The sequence below is a fragment of the Raphanus sativus genome, chromosome 3, assembly GCF_000801105.2.
Source record: "Raphanus sativus cultivar WK10039 chromosome 3, ASM80110v3, whole genome shotgun sequence".
NCBI lineage: Eukaryota > Viridiplantae > Streptophyta > Magnoliopsida > Brassicales > Brassicaceae > Raphanus > Raphanus sativus.
The window spans coordinates 269,287-293,062 of NC_079513.1; the positions used below are offsets into that span (position 1 = coordinate 269,287).

Consider the following 23,776-nt stretch of genomic DNA (forward strand, 5'->3'; position numbering starts at 1 on the left):
TCTTTAGAAGGAAAGATATCAATCAAACTTTTTGGAAACTTGTATGCCTCTTTATTTCGACTCTTTAGAAATTTCGGAAACATCCGGTTAATGGCAAGGACAAATTTGGTATCAAGGAAAGTGGCACTTTGTGGACCTTGTGTAGGTAGGTTAGGTGAGATTACGAACCGTGCAACTCTAAGAAGAATATCAATTACCTGGGGGAAAAAAAATTCCGCTTAGACAATGGGATTGAAACGACGATCGAACACACTTACTATGCTTACACCAACCTTTGCAGTTAAAAGACGTGGTCTCTCTAAAATTTGTCGAATATCTTTTGCAGAAACAGCAATGCCACCAACGTTAAGTACACTGGAATAAAGTAATTATATTATTAGAAAGTCCTGTAAATAAGTTGTTACATCTAGAAAAGTAGATAACTTACAACTTCTGCCCCAACTTGACACACAGGTGCCCATACTTCCTTCTCATCTCAGACTGATCGTATGTTCCAAAACTGAACTTCTGTGCTTCTTTAACTCGGGCCATAATGTGTCGTCCACATTGGTAATCCGCAACTAGAACTGATGGAACAGTTTTCTGCCGCTTGCTTTTCCTTGATCCATGACCGTGATCATTGTTCTCAACCACATTGGTTTGAGATGTACAATCCTGCTGCCGGACCTCGGGTACCACAACACGGTCGGCGCCCAAAATATGCTCCTCTTGAGTTAACCCAAGGGAGAAGGAAGGTTCACTGCCCAAGTTTTCGCTTCGCCGCATATGAGCGTCCTTTGCAACCAATAAGATAGTAACAAAACAATATCAATCAAATGATTTGCGCAATTTGAGGTATAATTGGGACGATAACAATTAGTATATCCACAATTACCAAACGTTGCTGGAAAACATTTTGGCAGGTACGATTCTGGCTATTTTCAGATTGTGCATATGTCTCTGCTCCGGGAGGTTGGCAATCAAAGCCGGAAGCGCCAACTCTTTTGTTCGATGGAGTAAGATTCTCGTCCTAATAAGAGAGATTACATAAGATGGGAAAAATACTAGGATCAAAGACCACCTTAAAGAACTTTTAAATCAAAAAAAGATAGTTATTACCTGGCTAATAGGGGTTGAACGTGGTGGTGTTGAGTAATCACTTATGTTTCTTAGCACATTTGCAATGGTTTCCGCATTTATATCAACATCATCAGCTGGCCCCGTCGAGGTAAAAGGCAATGTTACCGGTGTTGGCAAAAGTTGATTACATACCACGTTTGGCGTATCAACATTCTCCTTACACATTGTTGCAACCATGTCCTTGACAGATACCATCATCTCAGCTTTGAACGTGTCAAGCATTTGTTTGACGTGTACAACAACCTTACCCTCAATTGCATCACCCATTCGACAAGCCAATTTGAACTTCTTCTCCAAGTTATCAAACTGCGGTTTTATTTTCTCAATCACATCACTTGTGATATTACCGGCATCAGCGTGTTGTAGATGGCCATGTCCATATGTTGACTTCCTTGACTTCGTAGTAGATTTACACGATTGTCGCATACGCTCTACATCACTATGTCTTAGGCCACCCCGAAACAAAGAAGTTGTGAACTTATAGTTTGTGTCGATTCTGGAAACGAGGTTATCAATTGTGGAATCAGGCTCTTCATCAGACCACACTAAATTTGCTTCGCCAAAAGTTTGAGTATTGTCCTCCCCAATAAGACAACTAACCTTTACCTACAAATATACATGAATGCGTAATAAAAACTGAATTAAATGAATTTCTGGATGTAAACGTTCATATAACAAATATTCATGATAAGCTATTATGAATTTCGTTTACCATATATATATATATATATTAATGCACCCAACAGTAACTGCTTTCTTTGATATTATGAAATCTTACATTGCTTTGCTTGTCCACATTTCGGCCATGTGATGGATTTAGAGTGTTCTTCTTTGCAAATATATCACGACTGATTCCTTCGACATCATCACTATCAGATTCAGATGATGAACATAATTCTTGCACACCCTCTGTCAACGCAGGAACTGCTTCAACCAGCACAAGCTGGAGAGCTAGCGCAAATCCTTTAACAGCAATAGTATTTTGAGACAGAGCAACCTCATCACGCTCTTTTATACTCCCAACGAGCATTTCAAATGCAAGTCTTCCCCATGGATAAGAAAAGAAGTCATCAAGATCTGCAATGGCTTCAGCATGCTCTCTTGAAATCTTCATCTTAACGCTAGTTGGGAGGAGAACCGATTCTAGAAGCGCCAAGCAAGCATACTTGATACGGATTTCCTTGTCTTTAACTGTTTTCCGATAAAGCATTTTGATGACCGAAGAAACCGTCACAACCTCCACTTTTCCAAATAGACACGGCCAATAAGGTTTCGCCGATATTGTCTTCTTAAGCTTCATCTTCGCCTTCGCCGGGTATTTACCGCATCGGAGGCCCGTAACAATTGCAAATTCGCGCAGAGCGAATCTAATGGGATGGCCAGCAAACCTGAACCATAACTCATACTTCTTCTTCGTTTTAAGCTGTCTTGATAACATATACCTAGCGAATCTTCCGGAAAACACCGGTTTCTCTGCTATCTCTATCAACTTCCCAAATGGCGATTTCCTAATGAAATCAATTTCCTCTTCGTCTAGAGCCTTAAATATCCTATTTAAGGCACTAGAAAACTGATACGTAAGAACACGGACCCCTACAGGTTCCTCGCCGGCGGCAAACATCATATCGGGTAAAGGGCCCACATCTCCGTCGTCTGGTTCCTCCGGAAAATCTACAAGCCGTGCGGACACCATGGTGGAGCTTCGGAATAGGATGACCCTGCCACAGCTTCAGCTCCGTACTCTCCGCCACAAAAAAAAATAAATCTGGTATCTTTAATTTCGTACTCTAATAATTGAGTTTAGAGGCTCTTTGCATGAATTCCGAAAATAAACCAAAAAATCTGGTTTCAAGATACATGATATCAATTACGTGATTTATTTGTCTAGCCTCTCATCATTACACTAGCATGCTACGGATAGTAGGGTCCCATGTTGTATAGACTACTATTACTAGCGTATAGGGCTACTCTGGTAATAATAGAAAGTCGAACAGTAGAATACCATTCTCCTAATTTCTATTCGTTCTGTGTCTATCTACTGCAATTGCCCTTTAGTTAATGACAAAAGGAATGATTTATACTCGAGTATAATAATTTATCAATTTGCATATTAAGAAAGTCAAAACTGCCAAAGATTTATATGTAATGTAGTAGTATATCATAGCCACACTTTTTTTTGAGCACTTCATTGTAACACACATATTTTATTGGAAAATTTGGCGACATAAACATAACATACCAAAAAATCAACAATATAACCATAGCATTCATTAGACTATGATATTTATGTATTAATTTTATATTGCCCTTTATTACTCTCACCTATTTTTTGATTAATTTTATAAGTATAAAAAATACTTATTTGAATTTCTTAAATACCTATAAAAACATAGTTTTTGTGTATATAAATTGTTTTGAATTTTGTAAAACTAACATATATTTATTTATTGTATATATAAAATTATAATAAATATTTGTCTATTCTATTTACAAGACATAATATAAATGAAATTATACAATCTATATTTGCTCAATTTTTCTTTTTATTTAGTTTTCCAATCTCCATCTCTGTCTTTCTCTATATTTTCTTCTTTCTATGTATCTTTTTTCTCTCATTTTCTTTCTCAAGTATATAATGTTCAAATAATAGATTATTGTATTCTATTTTATTTATGAAATATATAATAGAATTATAGTTATACATTTTTTCTCCCTCCCTTTTATATTTATTGTTATAAATGTAATAATATCTAATACAGTTATAAAATAGAAAAATACATGCACCGACGTATGAATCAAAATCTATTACTTCGGTAAAACATACTTGTACATGGTTCAAAATCGTTAACGAAAGTAGCAAGTTGATTATTATATTGATAATATTAAAATATGATCAGCCATTGCTATTTTGCTAGAGATGACTTTCATTCGTTATTTCGTTGCTTGCGTTATTCCTTTTGATAACGACCTAACTCCCTTATTTAGTCAAAGACTCACGGTGGAAAACAAACAAATTGTGTGCTTTTTTCTTCTTTGTATGAAGTATTATTGGTTACTAGTAATTCGTGAGCTTTTCTTGTTTGATAGGCGCAGTTGAAAACCTACAAACGTATTGTTCTTTTACGTCATCAACAATCACTTGCGGTTAATTTCAAAAAAAAATTCAAAACCTTTTCTTTTCTTCTAATATAATGCTATCGATATCAACTCTCAAGTGCTCGTTTAGACGGATTAAACCCTATTATTTGTTACACTTGGCTTATTGTCTTTTCGGATGTGTTGACCAATGGATCACCAAATAAGAACATCCATTGATAGTTTCTCAAAAGAATTTTTAACAAATAAAAAAATATTGAAAAGAGAAAAGGTGATAATTTATAGACTTCACAATTTTTTTTTTGAATTTTCATTTTACTTTTGCCAAAATTTCAATGGTTAAATTATTTTAAAATCAAAATTTTGGTTTTAAAAATTTAATGGATTTCTCACCGATGCCCATGTTCTAACCTTATGTTGGTGACCTCGAGACCTTTTTCTGGAGACAAGTTAACCGGTTTATTCGACCCACGACCCCGTTCAGTTGATATCCGATCAAGTTTAAAGAACACTCCCCCCTCAAAAGCCCACCAGAAAAAGAACAAGAAAGTACATAAAATCTCCGTAGCCCTTAAACAAAATATTGTTATTATGAGCGTATGACCATCGATTGTGCACAAAAAAAAAAAGACCATCGATTTACCATGTAATCCAATTTATGTTTTCAAATTGTTTATTTCGTGTTAAATTAGCTCGTCAAGAGTTATGTAACTAACATCCTACCAAAAAAAAAAGTTATGTAACTAACATTTTCTGTAACGTGTCTCTTTGTCCTCTACAACTCGCACACATTCTCGAATCTGAACTCGATTTATGATGCAATGGCCACATTAGTACAAACTTGAACGTTCCCGGTTATTGAGAGAGAAGACCTTAAATATTTTCCCTACTACTACACCATGTAGAAGTATTTCCAACCTCAAATCGAATAAATAACACATTTAACTCAACGGTGATGATGTATCAACTCATTGATCGTCAACACAATGGTGTGATGCAGTACAGGAACCAGTCTAGTTCTCTGAAGAACCATGTCCTGATTCAAACACTTACCCACCAAAAGCATATTCACTAAGGATCCTCAAACATCTACAAGCAAATCATCTTTCCACCAGATCGATTGAAACAATAACACAAACTTGATGAATCCTAACATAACCAGATTGAGTAAAACAATAACATAAACTTGATGAATCCTTTTTTTTAACTTGATGAATCCTTAATAACTCAATGGTGTCGACATAGTTCATTACCAATGAACTATGTCGTCAACACAAGTGTGTGATGTAACAAAAAAAAAAAAACAATCTAGGTCTCTGAAGAACCATGTCCTGATTCATCCCCAATCAGTTCACCCACCAAACTTAACTATCTCAAACATCTACAAGCAAATCATCTTTCCACCAGATCGATTGAAACAATAACATAAGCATGACGAATCCTAACCATAACCAGTTTGATTGAAACAATAACATAAACTTAAAGGGTTCCTCAGCCAATGACAATAACTTATTATTATTAGACAAAGATTCAATCTTTTCACGACGAAGAGACAAAAGGGAAGCTTCTGTCAAACTTGTCGGAACTCGATTTCTCGCACTCGAACCCACACCCACACTGAGGAGACTCCAGAAACTCCTCGATCTCGAAATTCGCCGACGTGATCCCAACGGAGAACGCCATCTCGTCTCCTTTCCTGATGACCTCGACGATGTTGAGCCAGAGGAAGAGGACTTTGACCTTGATGCCACTCAGCTTCGTGAGCTTGTTCTCGGAGATGTAGCCGCTGATCGTCGATTTGTAGTTCAACTGGTAAGAGCCCACGAGGGAGAAGCTGCAGGAGCCGTTGAAGTAGGCGTGGAATTTGCCTGTCGACGTGTCGAGATCGTAAGCGACGACTCCTTTTGGGAGGATTCCGACGGGGAAGTTGTAGCTCTGGAGGAGGGAGTACGCCGTCGGAGAGTCTGATTCGGCGGTGGCGATGGAGAGGAAGAGGAAGGCGGCGATTAGGATCGGGAGACGTGACATTTTTTGGTTCACGAAAGATTTTGCGATTTTTCGTTCGGAGACTTTTGCTTATTGGTCGTTGGAAATATCTTTCTGTAAGAAGGGAAAACGATGTCGTTTTAAGAAGACAACTGGATACATGTGGACCTTTTGGTGATGAGAGTTACTATATATCTCTCTATTGGATAATGTTGCAAATAAGAGACCTTTTTAAAACAAAAGGACAAAAAAAGTTGGACATGACTTGATCAAGTTATTATTTTCTTGTTCGTAAAATACATACAAGAAAGTTAGACATTTTCAGCAAATATGTAAAGATTGTAAAAGGAAAAATTTGTTTACACACGTGAACATCGAACTCTGAGATTTAGTATGCAAAAGCTCAAATTAATACAAAGAAACCAAATCATATATTGATATATAAGTGAGTTATTAATTAGAAAAAACTAATCCGCACAAAATCCATAAAAATTTGCATTTTTGTTTTTTTAATGTCAACAGTATTTCCAAAAAGTACATGTTTACAAATGAGACGGGTTTTAACATTTGAGGCCTAAAAACAACTTTTATAACTTAATAGTTTTATACCCATCACGAATATAAATCTACATGTCTCCATTACACATGTTTAACAATAGAACATTCTATAACTCCACTGACCCTCTACGGAATCATTCGAGACATTGAGGCTCTATCTTCTCGTTTTTTTTGCATCTCTTTTGTTTTCATTTCACGCACTCTGAATTGTATGGCTGACACTTTGGCCAAATCGGCTCTGCACTCTTTCAACCCCAACTAGTTTGATTGGGAGTTTTTGTAATATTTGGTGTTCAAAAAAAAACAATAGAACATTCATAGGATATGTATTAAATATGCGGCTTGCAAACATAAGTAACTCCTCCATCACCGCTCCATCGCTGGTCCATCGCTGAATTGCTTTTTTGTCATGATGTTCTTCAGTGTTGATTCATACTCATGATTCCTCATTTCAATTAAAGAGATTCTTCCCGAACTCATCTTTAGCTTCGCTCTCTGAGCGCCTTTTGCTGCGACCTTTGTGATGTTGCAGTCTCTTGTTTTTCGAATCTTTTCATATGTGTTCTGCTGCGATACCCTAAATTTTTTATGGTTTCTGTTTTCTCTACCTTCTTCCTTCTTCTTTTATATTCCTATTTCTTTGTGCTCTTCTTCTCTTTCTTTTGTTTTCTTGTGTAACTACGTATAGTAAAAACTCTATAGATTAATAGTCGATAAATTAATAAATACGATAAATTAATAAATTATTCCAATATAGTATATATATATATACACTATATTTTAGTTATGTTATAAACATAATATCTCTCTAAACGCTCTATCTTCTCACTAAACTTCTTCGTGATAAAAAAAAAAAAAAAAAAAAAAAAAAAAAAAAAAAAAAAACTTCTTCAACATAGAAATCGTGTTTCGGTGGCTGGTCACCACCCCCTTTTGTTTTCTGTTAACTCTGACTAAGTTCGGATCTGTCTTCTGTTAGTGCAAATATAACACCACAATTAAGTCATGCAGAAGATAAATCAAGAGACAAATTACATACAAGCAAGTACCAATTGCTTTATTAGAAAATCACCTAAACAATCTATTACAAGACTTACTTATCCACTTTACACATCTTGTTAACACCATAACAGCTGCTACTGAAAGATTCATAATCTACCAAACTTGTCTCTCTATCGTCGTATGCTTCAGCACTGCTTTAAGACGACCCAAGAACACTCCTAAGAGATTTTCACCCTTCCTCTATAATAATAGTCCAATGACTTATCGGAATTCTCACGACTCCATAGCTATTTTATATTGATCTCCACGTTCCTAAAATCCTAGTCTCTAAGGCAACATGGATATATGGACAACTTCCATATTAATAAGTACACTTTCCTTTTCTTGGAACTGTACTTATTCCTCAAGATATAAACCGTCAAGACATAAATCCTAAGTTTATCTTTCTCAATCTCAGCATATCTTGCATCCACATGGTAAACCACCACTCTGCATGCTTATGTAGTAACGACTAATGCATCCAGCATCAGTGACTTCGTCGCCTAGTTAGTCACATAAGACTATTGACATCTACAAGCTCCTCTTGCATCTTTATCTTCGGCTTTGTCCGATTGTAAATTCCGGTTTATCAGACTTTTTTGTATGTTTGGCTTAGTGTTTTATTTCCTTTTTCTTGTTCCATTAAAGTCTTAATCCCAAAGATATTCTTAGATCTTTTCTTTTCTTCAGTATATGCTTGTCTCTTATCTCATGAGTTTGTAAGTCCTTACTCGTTATGGATATTTGCATGGAGTTTAGGCTTTCTCTATTTGAAGTTTCAAGGTGGATCGGCTGGTTGAAGGAGAGTTCGCAGATCTCGGGCTTTGGTCTTGTTTTTACGGCATTCCAAGGAGATCTCCGACTTTAATCATCTGTGGGATTAACAAAACTGAAGCTCAAGACCAAAGATCTAATAATCTCTTCGGTTGTTAGCAAAAGGAAATAGCAGAGAATTAGTCAAAGCTTTTTGGCAGTGTAGATGCACCGTCGCCGGCGGCCAAGCAAAAAGACCGATGAAGGAGGTGGAAGAAACTAGAACAAGCCATATCTTTTCCTCTCCGCCACGTGGATTCCACTACATTTTCTTTATAGCAAATGTTTCATATAATCTTATCCCCTTGTTCGAAAATGCGGCCGCGTTACCGACTAATCGGCCTCTTCGGCGGTGATCGGAGCACGGCCACGGCAAGGTGAACCAAATCAGAGATTCAAGGCGGAGATCCGAGTTTTTGAAGCCTTTCCCGCATAACAATGAAAGGCGGTCGGTTAATGCAACTCGGTTGATAGCACTAAACCTAGAAACTTTCAAATCTAACTTGGATCTGTTAAAAGATGGTGAAACAAGTGAAAATCTGGAAAAAGAATGTGAAGGCGGCCATCTTTAAAGCTTCATAATCGCAGGTGACAAAGAAAGGATAAAGAAAGAGAGAACAAAATTACAAGTTTGTCCCTCATTTTCAATGAAATATTAATATTAATTACAACAGAATAGTAGTGGACTCGAACTTGGGACTGATAACCAATATTCTAACAACTTACCATATGGGCCAAAGAGTTTTATTATTCTTTGCTTTCATATATGAAAATATATAAATGCTTAAAAACTAGACCCCCATTAATCCCCGCTTACTTGCCAATTTTTTGTTAACTCCTTAGATCTATGCCGACCGCCCGACTAACGCCTAACGTATTTCCGAACAGGGATATAATCTTGTTGATGCTATAGTATTGGATCATGACAATCTTTGTAATCTCTATAATTGCCTTTAATGAGTCTTTAAATGAAATCGTAAGGTCAGACAAAAAATGTATTTCAGTAAAATAATAAGATAATAATATTTAAAAAATTCCTAGCTAAATATTTGGTCCCACCGGAATCATAAATTAATAATAACAATATATATTTACATATACATAAATAAATCATTTTATTGTCTATTAATCTTCAAAATGAATTGTATCTCTAGATTTTATTTTCATTTCAATATTTTGGTGTTATTTTATCGAATTACATATAAAAACTTAATTGTATATTTCTATATGTATTCAATATACATAAATTGTAAAAAGATATCTCATAAAATAGATGAAATTAAAGTGTATAAAGTTTTAACTAGTATATAATATTATAAAATAAAATGTTCTTCCCTTCTTTTAAATTAAAGTGTATTTTTTAAATATAATTCTAAAATAAAAATATATTTAAATTAATAACTGTATAAATCAATAAATTATCATAGTCCCAACATTATTAATTTATAAAAAAATTATTGTACTTGTGATATATTACATTTGCACTCCTGATTAATTTTTTATTTTGAACTTATACAATTACAAAATGGGTTACCTAACCTTTTATATATCGTTATGGGTTATTCTCCTTACTGTTAGAGTTGGAGGCTTAACCCCACTGCTCTTAACAATCCAGGTATATTAGTTGTATTTTATTAATAATTTGCATTTTTATTTTTTCTAATATGAAAGAGCCCCGATGGCAACATTGTTGATTGCATACTTAGAGAGAAAATCAACCGGCATTTCAGCATCCCCTTCTCAAGGACCACAGACTTCAGGTCTTTTATTTTCTTACTTTTCCCTTTTGACTTGTTTTAATTAAACTGTTTTAAAACCTACAGTATACACTAAAAATCACAATTAAAGAAACTCAATTTCGATTAGAGATAGTAACGACTATATAGGATAGCTCAAATAATTTTTGGGTTATGTATTATAATTTATGAGGCTTCAAGTTGATATTTTTATAGAAAGTTACACAATCTATTTCTTTTTTTTCAAACATTTTTGTTAATATATTTTCAAAGAAATATCAAAATATATTTCCAAGTCTTACACTGTAAATCCCATAGGATCTACTTGTTATACTCAGTGGGAAAATCTAATATTTTTTGGGTTATGTATTATAATTTTTGGGATAGTAACGACTATATAGGATAGCTCAAATAATTTTTGGGTTATGTATTATAATTTATGAGGCTTCAAGTTGATATTTTTATAGAAAGTTACACAATCTATTTCTTTTTTTTCAAACATTTTTGTTAATATATTTTCAAAGAAATATCAAAATATATTTCCAAGTCTTACACTGTAAATCCCATAGGATCTACTTGTTATACTCAGTGGGAAAATCTAATATTTAGCAAATTACTTGCAAATATAAAGTAAATGAAGAATGATAAACATATTTAGCAAATTACTTGCAAATATTTAGCAAAAAACATGTAAAAGGTTAGCAAATATTTAGAAAAACATGTAAATATTTAGCAAGTACGTTGCAAATATTTAGCAAAAAATTATAAGTAATGCTAAAGTAAGAATTTTGTTGATTTAAACTTATAATTTTTATTGATTGAACTATTGACAACTTTTTTCATGGCACAAGATCATATTCTCAACATTTATTAAGAAATTAATTAATACCTTTTTGAAAATACTCATGATATAAGAATCGAATATATAACATATCTAAATATATTTTAAATTTTCTGCAACTATTATTTATTATATAACTATTTACAACAGTTAAATTAAATTCAAAGGTACACAAACATTATAAATTAGCATCACATGCATTTTATAAACTTTACGAGTTTGAATGAAAACAATACATGTATTATATATATATATATATATATATATATATATATATATATAAAATATATAAATACTCTATATTGAAAACGATACATGTATTCTTAAGTTTTAAGCTTTAAAAATTCAGACTGTTTTGCACTATCTCATATTATATCCCTATTAGCAAAGTTTACACTTGTAAGAAAATGTACTACTTATTAGTAAAGTTTTAATCAACACTGTGACGTCCAATTTATTATGTGTATGTTTTTTTTTGTTTTAGAAAAACTGAAGCATAATAATTAAATGGCATACAAATTATATTTACTATTTACATAAGATATAATTCCACTAATTAAAATCTCTGACATTACATATGACAAATAATAATTGGTCCTAACTCGTCAAAAATTCAGATTAAGGTTAATTCTAATTAATTTTGAAATATTTATTTATTTAAATTAATAAATCAATGACTCAGTCCAAAACTAATAAAACATGACAAATAATTAAATTATCTAAAATCATGATAAACATGACATTAACAAAATCAAATATTTAAATCAATAAATAAATGATTCAAATAAAACTAATAAAAATATGACAAATATAAAAATAATTCTATATCATGGATAACATGACAAATCAGCAAAATTATTTCTCAAAAATAATATAGACACATTAATCAATCGAAATCGATCAAAAGAGAATGAGCTTGAGTTTTCAAATACCATTATATCTTTTTTTGTAAGGGTTTATAAAATAGTGGAGAAAGATGTTTTAATTTAAAGGAACTCTCTGTGGAAGTTATCATAGTCGTTTTGGACAATGTTAGAAATTGCTATTATTAACAATTGTTTTTTTTTTGGTATTTATGTTATAATGGGGTTTTTTTAACAGAAAATGTTAGAATGGGTTATTATGGTTACTTTATGTATTGTTACATAATTAATTACACTAAACAGTTGACTAAAGAAATAAATTTCTTGGCCTTTATTTGTTTTTTTATTGGTTATACTTGCTTATATATTATGTAATTAATTGTACTAATAATTTTATTAATAAGGCCAAAAATGAAAAAAATAAAAAGCAAAAAGGTGACAAATGTATTATTTTAAATGGACAATATATTAAAATAGTATCCCTTACTTTTATCTGAACAATCCGAATTACCCGATATTTAGAATGAAACACCCAAATTATTCGATATTTTTGTATATAAATCCGTAATTATCTGAAAATCCATAATCTAACCAGAAATTAATAGGACCCAAATATTTTGCATGTTACTCGGTTTCAAATTTTGCTATTTAACTGAACCAAAAATAAAAATATCCCAACTGAAACTAAATCAAACAAAACTTTGTAAATACCTGAACAGTTCATATTTATAGAACCAAATCGCCAAAAACCAAAATAGCCAAAGCAAAACAGAATGTTGAGGACTAATAGTAATCTAAATTTAAATGTTACGAAGAATGTATTCTATTTTTAAAAATTATTTAACTCCTTTTAGTGGAGGTACATATGTGATTTATAAATGAACTAACATATTAGCAATATTTTTATATCTGATCCGTATACACGGTCAAACCGGTTAATCCGGTGGCCTATATAATTCGGACTGGCTTATTTTTTCATGTAGCATGATATCAGAGATTCTACCGATTGATTTATTTTCACAAAATTTGGATTGAATGACAATCTATTAATTAAAAACCTGATAAAATCCAAAATCCCGCCATTAACCCACGAACCGACACCGGTTGACCCAGAAAAAAATCAAAGATAATCTTATCATACTTTATAATAGTATAAAAACTGAATAAACTATTTGATTTATCATATAAAATAAATACATTGTATTTATGTTATGCATTTTAATTTATAAGTTTTGTAATGATCAATACTATTACAATTTTAATGTAGATAGTTTGTTTTTCTTTTATTAACATACAGTGGGTTTAGATGTTTTAATAAAATTAAATATAGAATTGGTGGAATGAGCTTTTTTAATAGGTCATATACAATGAATTAAATTAATGGCTATATATAGTTTTAAGCACAAAAACCAAATGAAAAATTGTCATTAGTGAGAATTAAATTTTCTTTGTAAATTTACAGATATTTTTTTAGAAAATTTACATTTTCATTAGAAAAAAAAATGAATGTTTATATTTAAATAGTATAGATGTTGCCAAGTGTCTCAATATATAAATTATCCATACCAAAACCTATTTACCTATGATTGCATTATATAATGGTGGCACGTCTAAAATATATAATATGACATGAAATACAAATATCATTATCAATATTATAAGTTGATAATAATATTGATTATCGAATTTTTCTTAAAAAACTCAAGTCTAGAAAATATTAGAATATATATATATATATATATATATATATATATATATATATGTAACTAATTTCATTAGTTTTATTATTTTCTAAAAGCTATATTAAAATAATCATTTAAATTTTTAAAATTTACAATTGGTTTGAACTAAAAATGTAAAATTGTTTAGTAAAAGCATTTATAGGCTATCTAATGCTGTGTTACAAAAAAAAAGAAAAAAAGACTATCTAATGCTGTGTTAATATATTTGGTCCAAATAATAATAGTAAGAGATGTGAGAAATTTTATATTTTTCTTAAATTGTGATTGTGCAATTTATGGTGTTTCACTCATAATTTGGTCTCATAAAAAGCAAGATTGTTTCCTTTTTTTGAAAAAAGATCTATTATGTATTTATAATTTTATATACATTTTCAAGTAGTATGTAAATTTAAGATATAAATTATGAGATCTAATCATACTTTTTCTGTCATCCAACATACACAGACTCATATTTACTATGCGAACCAAATTAGTAACTCCGTATCCATGTAAACGACAAAAAACGATTGTTTTCTAACACTGCCTGCTAAACTATCCGTCTTTCTGTTCTGCGTTCGTGGTACATGAATGATCTTCAAATTGTGAAAAAAATTTTCAGTGTCTTAATATATTCTAAGTAACTTGCAAATATTGATCATCTTCACCAATTGAAAATAATCTGTTGCAAATGTAATCTGATACTGATGCAGATTCTTCATACATTTTATTGTCCATATTAGCGCTTCCATTTCCGAATGAAGAGGTGAGAGACTATCCCTAACATTTCTTACTCCCATCAAACCATCAAAATCTTTTAGTGTACTATACAAGTCTTGTCTTGAAAAAACCTCCCAGTTTACTATAGCTTCTAATGTACATCGAAACCTTCAATTGGAATATCTGATAGTTGAAAATGAAATGACTGAGTAGTGAGTATTTTAAGTCAAGGATTAGATGCGTCACTAGTGAAACTATTTATTTTAAATTGGGTTTAGTTATTTAAACTCCAAGATTATACACATAGTATTGATTTTTAACATTATGAAACCACGGTAGATCTCAGAAAACAAACAAACATGTCATCTATCTCGCCCACCGCTATTTAGTAGAGAATGCGATACAACATAGCTAATGGATTCTTAGAAAACACTTGACTACTTGTGGGAAGCCAATCAAAATCCAAAGAATATATTTTCAACACTAAGCATAAAAGAGCATTAGCATCATACCTATTGTTGTTTTATAGTTAAAAAAAAATATTTTTTATTAATCCAATCCGAAAACGGGAGTTAAGCATCGATTTGTAATTGATTTGAACAAAGGTACCCTATTTAATGCATTCTGTTAAACATTGCAACAATTCTTCAATGTCAATTGCCATTTTCAACTGTTGATGAGCACGAAAACAATGTGGGATTCACCTTGTTTCCTTGACTACCGGAACTTTTTATGTCGGTTTCGAATAGCTTGTTCGATGAACTCTTCAAAACTTGTAATCTTCACTGTATTTGAAGCGGTGGACGAACAAGAGAAGGTTCCAATTCACTTTAGCCTTAGAAGATTTTCCGAGAACCCGTGCTGTGCATACTTGCCTCCGCAAAAATAAATGCAAGGGTCTGGGTTTGAAATCACTGCCGTACACAGACTAGTATAGTTTATGATAAGTAAAGTGAAATCTGTCTACTATGAATGAATAAAAAAAGATAAAAACTAAATTTTAGAATGAAATTAATTATATGATCAAAGAAAACAATACTTTGGTTATCACAGAGAAAACAATTACTTGTAGAATAATATCAACTATATTCTATAGAAGTATATTAAATAGACGTAATGAATGCTTAACCTATAGTATTACTTTGGAACTTGGAAGTGGTAAATCCCCACACACCATTTTATGCCTATCACGTCGAAACATTATAACACTACATATTTGTATGCCGTGCATACACGTTCATATCACAAGTTGCTCGTTATGTCTATCCTAAACCCTAATTAATTAGAAAGTTACCCTTCATTGTCAACGCTATTAGCCTATATAAAACCCCATGAGACTAGTTTTCAAAAATTCACTTGCTTCTTCTCCAATCCAACATATAATTAAAGCAAGCAAAAATAAAATGGATTTCTCACGCCTTTCATTTGCTGCTTCTCTCGTTGTCTTCTCATCTCTAATCATATCCTCAGTTGCTTATTACGGTGATGAAGCAAACCCCGAGAATGGAAAATTAATTCCGGTCGCCGTTGAAGGTGTCATCATGTGCAAGTCCGGTGACAAATCTTACCCAATTCAAGGTAATATATTACTTATTTTGTAGCCAAAACGAACTGATCTTATTACACATTTCCCCGGATCAGAAGGATCTAACAGAACCTGGAAATGAGGTTCAATTTGAGTTTGGATACCATCAAAGATTGGATCATGTACTCCTACAACCGGATAACCATAATCAAATAAGAACTAAATGGATACCCAAATATCTAAATGGACCAAAAATATTTATTTGTATTTAATTCTAAAATGTTTAAATATTATAAAAATGTTATTTACAAACCAAATTATTACAAAAATTATTAAAATATTTAAAATTATTCAAATTATCTAATATTTTTATCTGAACAATTTGAATTGCTCGATATTCAACATGAAAACCCCAAATTATCGGAAAATAGAACAAAATTAGATCCAATTTTTTTTTCGATATTAGTTTCCCAACTTAACTACCAGAACCGAACAAAAATAAAATAAAAAATAACCAAACCAAAATTAAACTGAATTTCATAAATTCTAGGACGGTTCCTAAATTTATAGAACCGGAAAACTAAAAAAAAAAATACTGAACTGAAACTCAACCTAAAATTGAATACCTAGACTAGTTCTAATGGTAGAAGACAATTGGAGTACAAAATTGCCCTATCCTTTTTCACATATATAGTTCCTCCGCCTTTTTTTTTTTTGCTAAAAAGTTCCTCCGCCTTGTGATTAGGATTCTAACAAAAGTTAATTATGTTTTTATTGGTTGCGGGCTCAGGGAAAAGTCTGAGCCAGATGTATACGCGTTCCTAAGAAAATTGTTACTTGCTACGACATATACACTCTTAACTGGATGGCACTAATCGTTTGTTTACCTCAGGTGCGACTGCAAGAGTTACATGTGTGAAGACAGACGTATATGGGGAAGAGATTGTTCCGGTCTCAATGATGAGCAGCAAAACTGATGCTAAAGGTTACTTCTTTGCCACGTTATTTCCTTCACAGCTTCGTGAAGGAAGGATGGTGACTAAGTGCAAAGTTTTTCTTCACAAGTCTCCACTCGCTGATTGTGACTTTCCGACCGATGTGAACAAAGGTGTGAAAGGACAGTCATTAAGCAAGTACCGTATTCTTGAAGACAAGAGTTTCAAGCTTTTCTGGGCTGGTCCTTTCTTCTTTACTTCTGAACCTACCTACTACTAAAGACCTTCTTTTGATGAACATGATGTCTTCTAAGAATCTTTTCTTTTGTTTGATTCGTCGTATAATGTTGTCTGAAAATGAGCTAAGCGTTTGTTTTCTTTGTTTATAATTGATTTATCATGTCTTATAAGTTATAAACAGTTTTTCTTCACAAATGGATAACCTTGGCTGCTGGTGGGTGATCTTAATCAAATACGTGACCCTTCGGATGGAAAACGCTCTTGAATCTGCTTGTGCTCTGGATGGAAAACCTTGGCTGCTGGTGGGTGATCTTAATCAAATACGTGACCCTTCGGAGCACTCCCTTCCCTCTACCCTGAACATGGATAAGAGGATCAGAGATCTGAACCAGTGCCTGCAGGATGCCAATCTCGAGGACCTTAATTACAGAGGACCTACCTTCACTTGGTGGAATAAAAACAAGTCAGCCCCGATAGCTAAGAAGCTAGCACTACAAGAAAACACTCCTATTGCAAGGAAAATTTGCAAGGGAATAATTCCGTTGCAAAATTGCAACGGAATAGCGAGCGTATTGCGACAGAAAAATATTCTCTTGCAAAATACTTGCAAATTTGCGTCAAAAAAGTTTCCTCGCAAATTTGCGACCAATTTGCAAGGCAACTCCGCAAATTCACGCTAAACCATCGCAAATTTGCGATAGAGTGATCCGTTGCAAAAACGTTGCAATTTTGCAAGGACTTCGCGAGTGAATTACAATACAATATTCATTCCTTGCAATTCCGTCGCAAATATTTAATCTTTAACATATCGATAAATACTTTTGAAATACAAAAATTAACGGTTATAAACTCAATTCTCGACACTTGAATTAGTATTACGAAATACTAAACATCAAAACTATATAGCTTATACACTCAATATACATCAATTAACTTATATGAATTTTCTAAAATATATTTTTACTTTAAAATACTTTTCTGAAAGTAAATATAAAAAAGCATATTACTCCACGGAAAAATTAACAAAACTACAAACAAAACCCTAAAACACATTGAGTTAAGAATTTGCAAGAGAATTGCAAGTGATCTCTCGCAAATCCCTTGCAAATTTGCTAAAGTTTTTGATTACCATTCAAATTTGCAAGGAAATTGCGAGGAATCCCTTGCAAAACCATATTTTCTTCACTTGAGCGGTTTGGGATTTTGTTAAATACTTTGGTGTAATAGAACACATTTAATGAAAATATTTAGTGTTTAACATATATGTCGATAAATATTTTTGAATTACATCAATGGTTATAAATTCAATTCCGACACTTGAATTAGTATTAAAAATATTAAACATGAAAAATATATAGCTTATACACTCAATATACATGAATTAAATTAGATGAATTTTTAAAAATATATTTTTACTTGAAAAGACTTTTCTGAAACTAAATATAAAGAAACATATTACTCCACCAAAAACGTAATAAAACCACAAACGAAACCCTAAAACACATTGAGTTAAGAGTTTGCAAGGAAATTGCAAGCGATCTCTCACAATTCCATTGCAAATTTGCGAGGTTTATTTATTACCATGCAAATTTGCAAGGGAATTGCGAGGGATCCCTTGCAATTTCCTTGCAAAACCATATTTTCTCCACTTGAGCGGTTTGAGTTTTTGTGAAATACATTGGTGTAATATAACACATTTAATGAAAATATTTAGTGTTTAACATATACGTCGATAAATATTTTTGAAATACATCAATTAACGGTTATAAGCTAAATTTCCGACACTTGAATTAGTATTACAAGATATTAAACATCAAAAATATATAGTTTATAAACTCAATATACATCAATTAAATTAGATGAATTTTTAAAAATATATTTTTACTTAAAAAGACTTTCTGAAACCAAATATAAAGAAACATATTACTCCACCGAAAACGTAACAAAACCACAAACGAAACCCTAAAACACATTGAATTATGAGTTTGCAAGGGAATTGCAAGTGATCTCTCGCAATTCCATTGCAAATTTGCGAGGGTTTTTGATTACCATGCAAATTTGCAAGGGAATTGCGAGGGATCCCTTGCAATTTCCTTGCAAAACCATATTTTCTCCACTTGAGCGGTTTGAGTTTTTGTGAAATACATTGGTGTAATATAACACATTTAATGAAAATATTTAGTGTTTAACATATACGTCGATAAATATTTTTGAAATACATCAATTAACGGTTATAAGCTTAATTTCCGACACTTAAATTAGTATTACAAGGTATAAACATCAAAACTATATAGCTTATACACTCAATATACATCAATTAAATTAGATGAATTTTTAAAAATATATTTTTACTTATAAAGACTTTTCTGAAACCAAATATAAAAAAACATATTACTCCATCGAAAATGTAACAAAACCACAAACGAAACCCTAAAACACATTGAATTAAGAGTTTGCAAGGGAATTGCAAGTGATCTCTCGCAATTCCATTGCAAATTTGCGAGGGTTTTTGATTACCATGCAAATTTGCAAGGAAAATGCGAGGAATCCCCTGCAATTTCCTTGCAAAACCATATTTTTCCACTTGAGCGGTTTGGGGTTTTGTTAAGTACTTTGGTGTAATATAATACATTTAATAAAATATTTTGTGTTTAGCATATACGTCAATAAATATTTTTGAAGTACATCAACTAACGGTTATAAAATATATTTTTACTTAAAAAGAATTTTTGAAACTAAATATAAAGAAACATATTACTCTACCGAAAACGTAACAAAACCACAAACGAAACCATAAAACACATTAAAATATATTTAATATTTAACATTTACGTCAATAAATATTTTTAAAAATACATCAACTCTACACACAAACCTTAAAACTCAACATTTTCACTCTAGCATCTAAGCATAAGCCTCATACACTATAATAAAAACTCTAAATCAAAATACCAAAATTTACAATTTTAGTCATTTATATTTACAATTCTAATTATTATCATATTTAAACCTCAAAATACTAAATTATAAGTCATAAATTATCATATTTAAACCTCAAAATACTAAATTACATATCAGTTAGAAACAAACTATAAATTAACTTTCAGTTTAAAGAAAAAACAGTTATAACAAAGAAAAAATAAAACATAAGTTAGTTTTCTTTATTAGCTAATCTTTTGATACAAGGATTCATTTTTGTCCATTGATTAAACTCAATCCAAAGGTTCATATTAGTTCCTTCTTATTTTATTTGTCTTATTTCTGATTGGTTGAGAAGCATTTGGCAAGGATAACTAATGTCTAATCTCAGCCCTTGATGAAATCTAATCAAAGGGATCAAATTCTTTCTTCCTTCTTTTTTTCACGTGTGCTTCTTCTCAAGCTCTCATTATTTCTTTTTTATGCAAACAGATCTGACAAAACACAGACACATAAACCAAAACAAATCTGGTTTTCCTTCTCCAGTCACGTAATTTTTCTATCTCATCTACTCCTCTCTCCTTTGTTCATCGCTGGCATGAAATGGTGTGAAGATCTCTCGGCGTCGACGATACTCCACCACCACCGTCGGGTCGTCACTGTCCACCTCGTCTCCTCCTGAGTAATCTCTCTCTCTCTCCCTCTGTGATTTCGTTCTCATTTAAACTTTGTTTTTTACAAAGAAGTTCTTGCCGCAGAAGAAGATGATATGGTTGTCATTGGAATTGCTGGAGGAACACGACGGGATTTATGGCAGATGTGGTGCTCGTTGGATTCACGTCACACGGTTTGAGGTTGGGAGAGGAAGAAGAAGATCTGTGAGATCCGGTGAGACCTGAAGAGGCGCTTGAAGATTAGGTTTAGTTTTTTTTTTCTGGGTTTATATTTTTTTTTTTTTAATTTCTGGTTTAATTTGTAAACAGGCTTTTATTGTAATCCGAAATTTAATTTATAAAAGAATATTTTATTTTTATTTATTTGATTTATTTGTGATTTCTTTTTTTTGTTAAAAAAAATTGTGATAACGAACAAAATTTATCAATTAATTTCAGTATTATTTTTTGTTAGTTTTAAGCATAATAAATTTATAATTTTTCAGTTTTAAAACAAAAAAATATTGATTTAATTTTGCAAAAAAAATATTATTTGCAAATAAATCGCAAAATGCTTGTAAATTTGAAATCGGAAAGTCTTTCTTCGCAAATTTGCAACGGAAAATGTTTCCTTGCAAATTTGCAACGGAAAATATTTCCTTGCAAATTTGCAACTAAATTTGCGAGGAATGTTTAGTTGCAAATTTGCGAGGAAATCAGTTCCGTCGCAAATTTGCAACGGAAAAAGTTTCGTTGCAAATTTGCGAGGAAAGACTTTCCGTTGCAAATATGCGAGCGTTTTGCGAGCGGTTTCAATTTGCGACTAGCGATTTGCAACGGAAAGTGTTTGCTCGCAAATATGTTGCAATAAGCGATTTGCAAACGGAATTGCGATGCCTTTTTCCCTTGCAACAGACAAGTTTTCTTGTAGTGTAGATAGATGTCTGGTTAACGACGAATGGTACAACTCCTTCCCATCGTCTGTAGCCTTTTTGGCAGTCCGGACTTCTCAGATCATCAGTAATCTCCATCACTCTAGACCCCGACAGAATAAGAACCAGGAAGCCCTTTCAATTTTACAATTTTCTTTTAAAGAATCCTGAGTTTCTTGTTGAGGTTTATTCAGCTGGTTTACTTTTAATGTTACAGGTTCAGCAATGTTTAGAGTTTCCAGGAAGCTCAAGCTTCTCAAAAACATCATCAGAGAGTTAGCCGTCGGAATTACTCAGGCATTGAGAAAAAGACGGCTCTAGCACACGACAAGTTACTCCAGGCTCAAAACACAATGCTCTCTGCTCCATCGCCTAGCAATGCTGTATCAGAGGTAACAGCGCTGGCGGACTGGGAAGAATTATCTACTGCGGAGGCGGCTTTCTTCTTTCAGCGATCCAGGATCAACTGGCTTTCTTTTGGGGATGGGAACTCTACACTTTTTCATCGATACGCTGCCTCGAGACAAGCATTAAATCATATCCACTTCCTTCTTACAGAAACAGGGAAAGGGTTGAATCTCAGGAGGGAATTCAAAAAAATATGTGTGGACTACTTCTCTGACCTCTTGGGCAGTCCGGTCTCCCCACAAATGTTTGTGCAGAGTATCTAGATATGCTGTTCGACTTCACATGTTCAACTGATCAGATGGCTGGGTTTCAAAAGGAGTTCACTGCTAAAGAGGTTAAGGAAGCCTTCTTCTCGCTGCCTAAGAATAAAACAGGAGGTCCTGATGGCTATTCCGCGGAGTTCTTTACCTCAACATGGCCAATCATTGGTCCTGAGATCACTGAAGCGGTCCTAGAGTTTTTTAATCAGGGAGGCTACTCAAGCAATGGAACGCGGCAAATCTGGTGCTTATTCCGAAGAAGATGAACGCTTCACTTCCTACTGATTTCAGACCGATATCATGTCTCAACACGCTATACAAGTGATCTCGAGAATGTTGGCTTCTAGGCTGAAGGAAATTCTGCCTCTTATGATATCCAAGTCTCAATCAGCCTTTCTTCCGGGACGACTCCTAGCAGAGAACGTTTTGCTTGCCACTGACCTAGTAAACGGCTACAACTCTCAGACCTGTCTCCTCGGGGAATGCTGAAGGTCGACTTACGGAAAGCATTTGACTGCGTCCGCTGGGATTTCATTCTGGCCTCACTTCGTGCGCTCGGTATACCGGAGAGCTTTATCATGATGATTTCTGAATGTTTATCCACCGCCTCTTTCTCTATATCTGTAAATGGAGTTTCAGGCGGGTTCTTCAAGAGCACTAAGGGATCAGACAAGGAGATCCTTGTCCCCTTATCTATTTGTGCTGGCAATGGAGTACCTTTCCCGTCTGCTAAAATCCAGATATGAAGCTGGCCTATTGGATACCACCGGGAACAGAGGAGCTGATGATTTCCCATCTTATGTTCGCTGATGACGTTATGGTCTTCTTCGACGGCACCAGTAACAGCCTCCATGGGATATCGGAGTGCCTAGATGACTTTGCCTCTTGGTCGGGTCTCCAAATGAACCCCACGAAGACTGAGCTTTTACAACGGGAATCGACCAAGTTGAACCACTGCTATCTCCAGCTACGGTTTCCCCTCTGGTAACTTCCCTATCAGGTATCTAGGCCTCCCGCTCATGAGTAGAAAGTTGAAAATTTCAGAGTATGCGCCGCTGATGACCAAGCTCAACGCCCGTTTCCACTCCTGGTCTGTAAAGCTATTATCGTTCGCGGGCGGCTGCAGTTGCTAAAAACGGTGATTTTGGAACGGTTAACTTCTGGATGTCCGCATTTATCTTACCCAAAGGGTGTATAAAAACCATCGAGTCTCTCTGTTCCAGATTCTTGTGGTCAGGAAGTGTAGACAAAAGAAGCATTGCCAAGATAGGGTGGTCTACTGTCTGTCTCCCCAAGGAAGAGGGGGGTTGCTTGGACTCCGGAATTCATGATTTGGAACCAAGTGCTGTGCCTAAAATTTATCTGGATACTTCTATCAAAAACCTCTTCACTGTGGGGGGATTGGCACTGGAG

At 33.3% G+C, this 23,776-nt stretch overlaps 3 protein-coding genes and 1 long non-coding RNA gene across 4 annotated transcripts; 2 read left to right on the forward strand and 2 right to left on the reverse strand.

Annotated features, from left to right (window-relative positions):
- Positions 1-423: 423 nt before the first annotated feature.
- On the reverse strand, positions 424-2,812 carry LOC108844824 (uncharacterized). Its single transcript, XM_018618117.2, has 4 exons — positions 1,898-2,812; positions 1,099-1,725; positions 875-1,009; positions 424-774 (listed from the first exon to the last, which is right to left on the reverse strand). The coding sequence occupies exons 1-4, from the start codon at positions 2,810-2,812 to the stop codon at positions 424-426; spliced, it is 2,028 nt and encodes a 675-aa protein (XP_018473619.2).
- A 2,811-nt stretch (positions 2,813-5,623) lies between these two features.
- LOC108844549 (uncharacterized) lies at positions 5,624-6,326 on the reverse strand. Its single transcript, XM_057005049.1, has one exon. It carries the CDS (start codon positions 6,241-6,243, stop codon positions 5,755-5,757), a length of 489 nt encoding a protein of 162 aa, XP_056861029.1. The 5' UTR covers positions 6,244-6,326; the 3' UTR covers positions 5,624-5,754.
- A 9,495-nt stretch (positions 6,327-15,821) lies between these two features.
- LOC130509576 (protein SEED AND ROOT HAIR PROTECTIVE PROTEIN-like) lies at positions 15,822-17,417 on the forward strand. The gene is made up of 2 exons (XM_057005726.1): positions 15,822-16,069; positions 16,909-17,417. The coding sequence occupies exons 1-2, from the start codon at positions 15,823-15,825 to the stop codon at positions 17,229-17,231; spliced, it is 570 nt and encodes a 189-aa protein (XP_056861706.1). The 5' UTR covers position 15,822; the 3' UTR covers positions 17,232-17,417.
- A 3,069-nt stretch (positions 17,418-20,486) lies between these two features.
- On the forward strand, positions 20,487-21,143 carry LOC108845969 (uncharacterized). The gene is made up of 2 exons (XR_001948582.2): positions 20,487-20,792; positions 20,869-21,143. It is a non-coding gene; the product is annotated as an uncharacterized LOC108845969 (long non-coding RNA).
- The last annotated feature ends 2,633 nt before the right edge of the window (positions 21,144-23,776 follow it).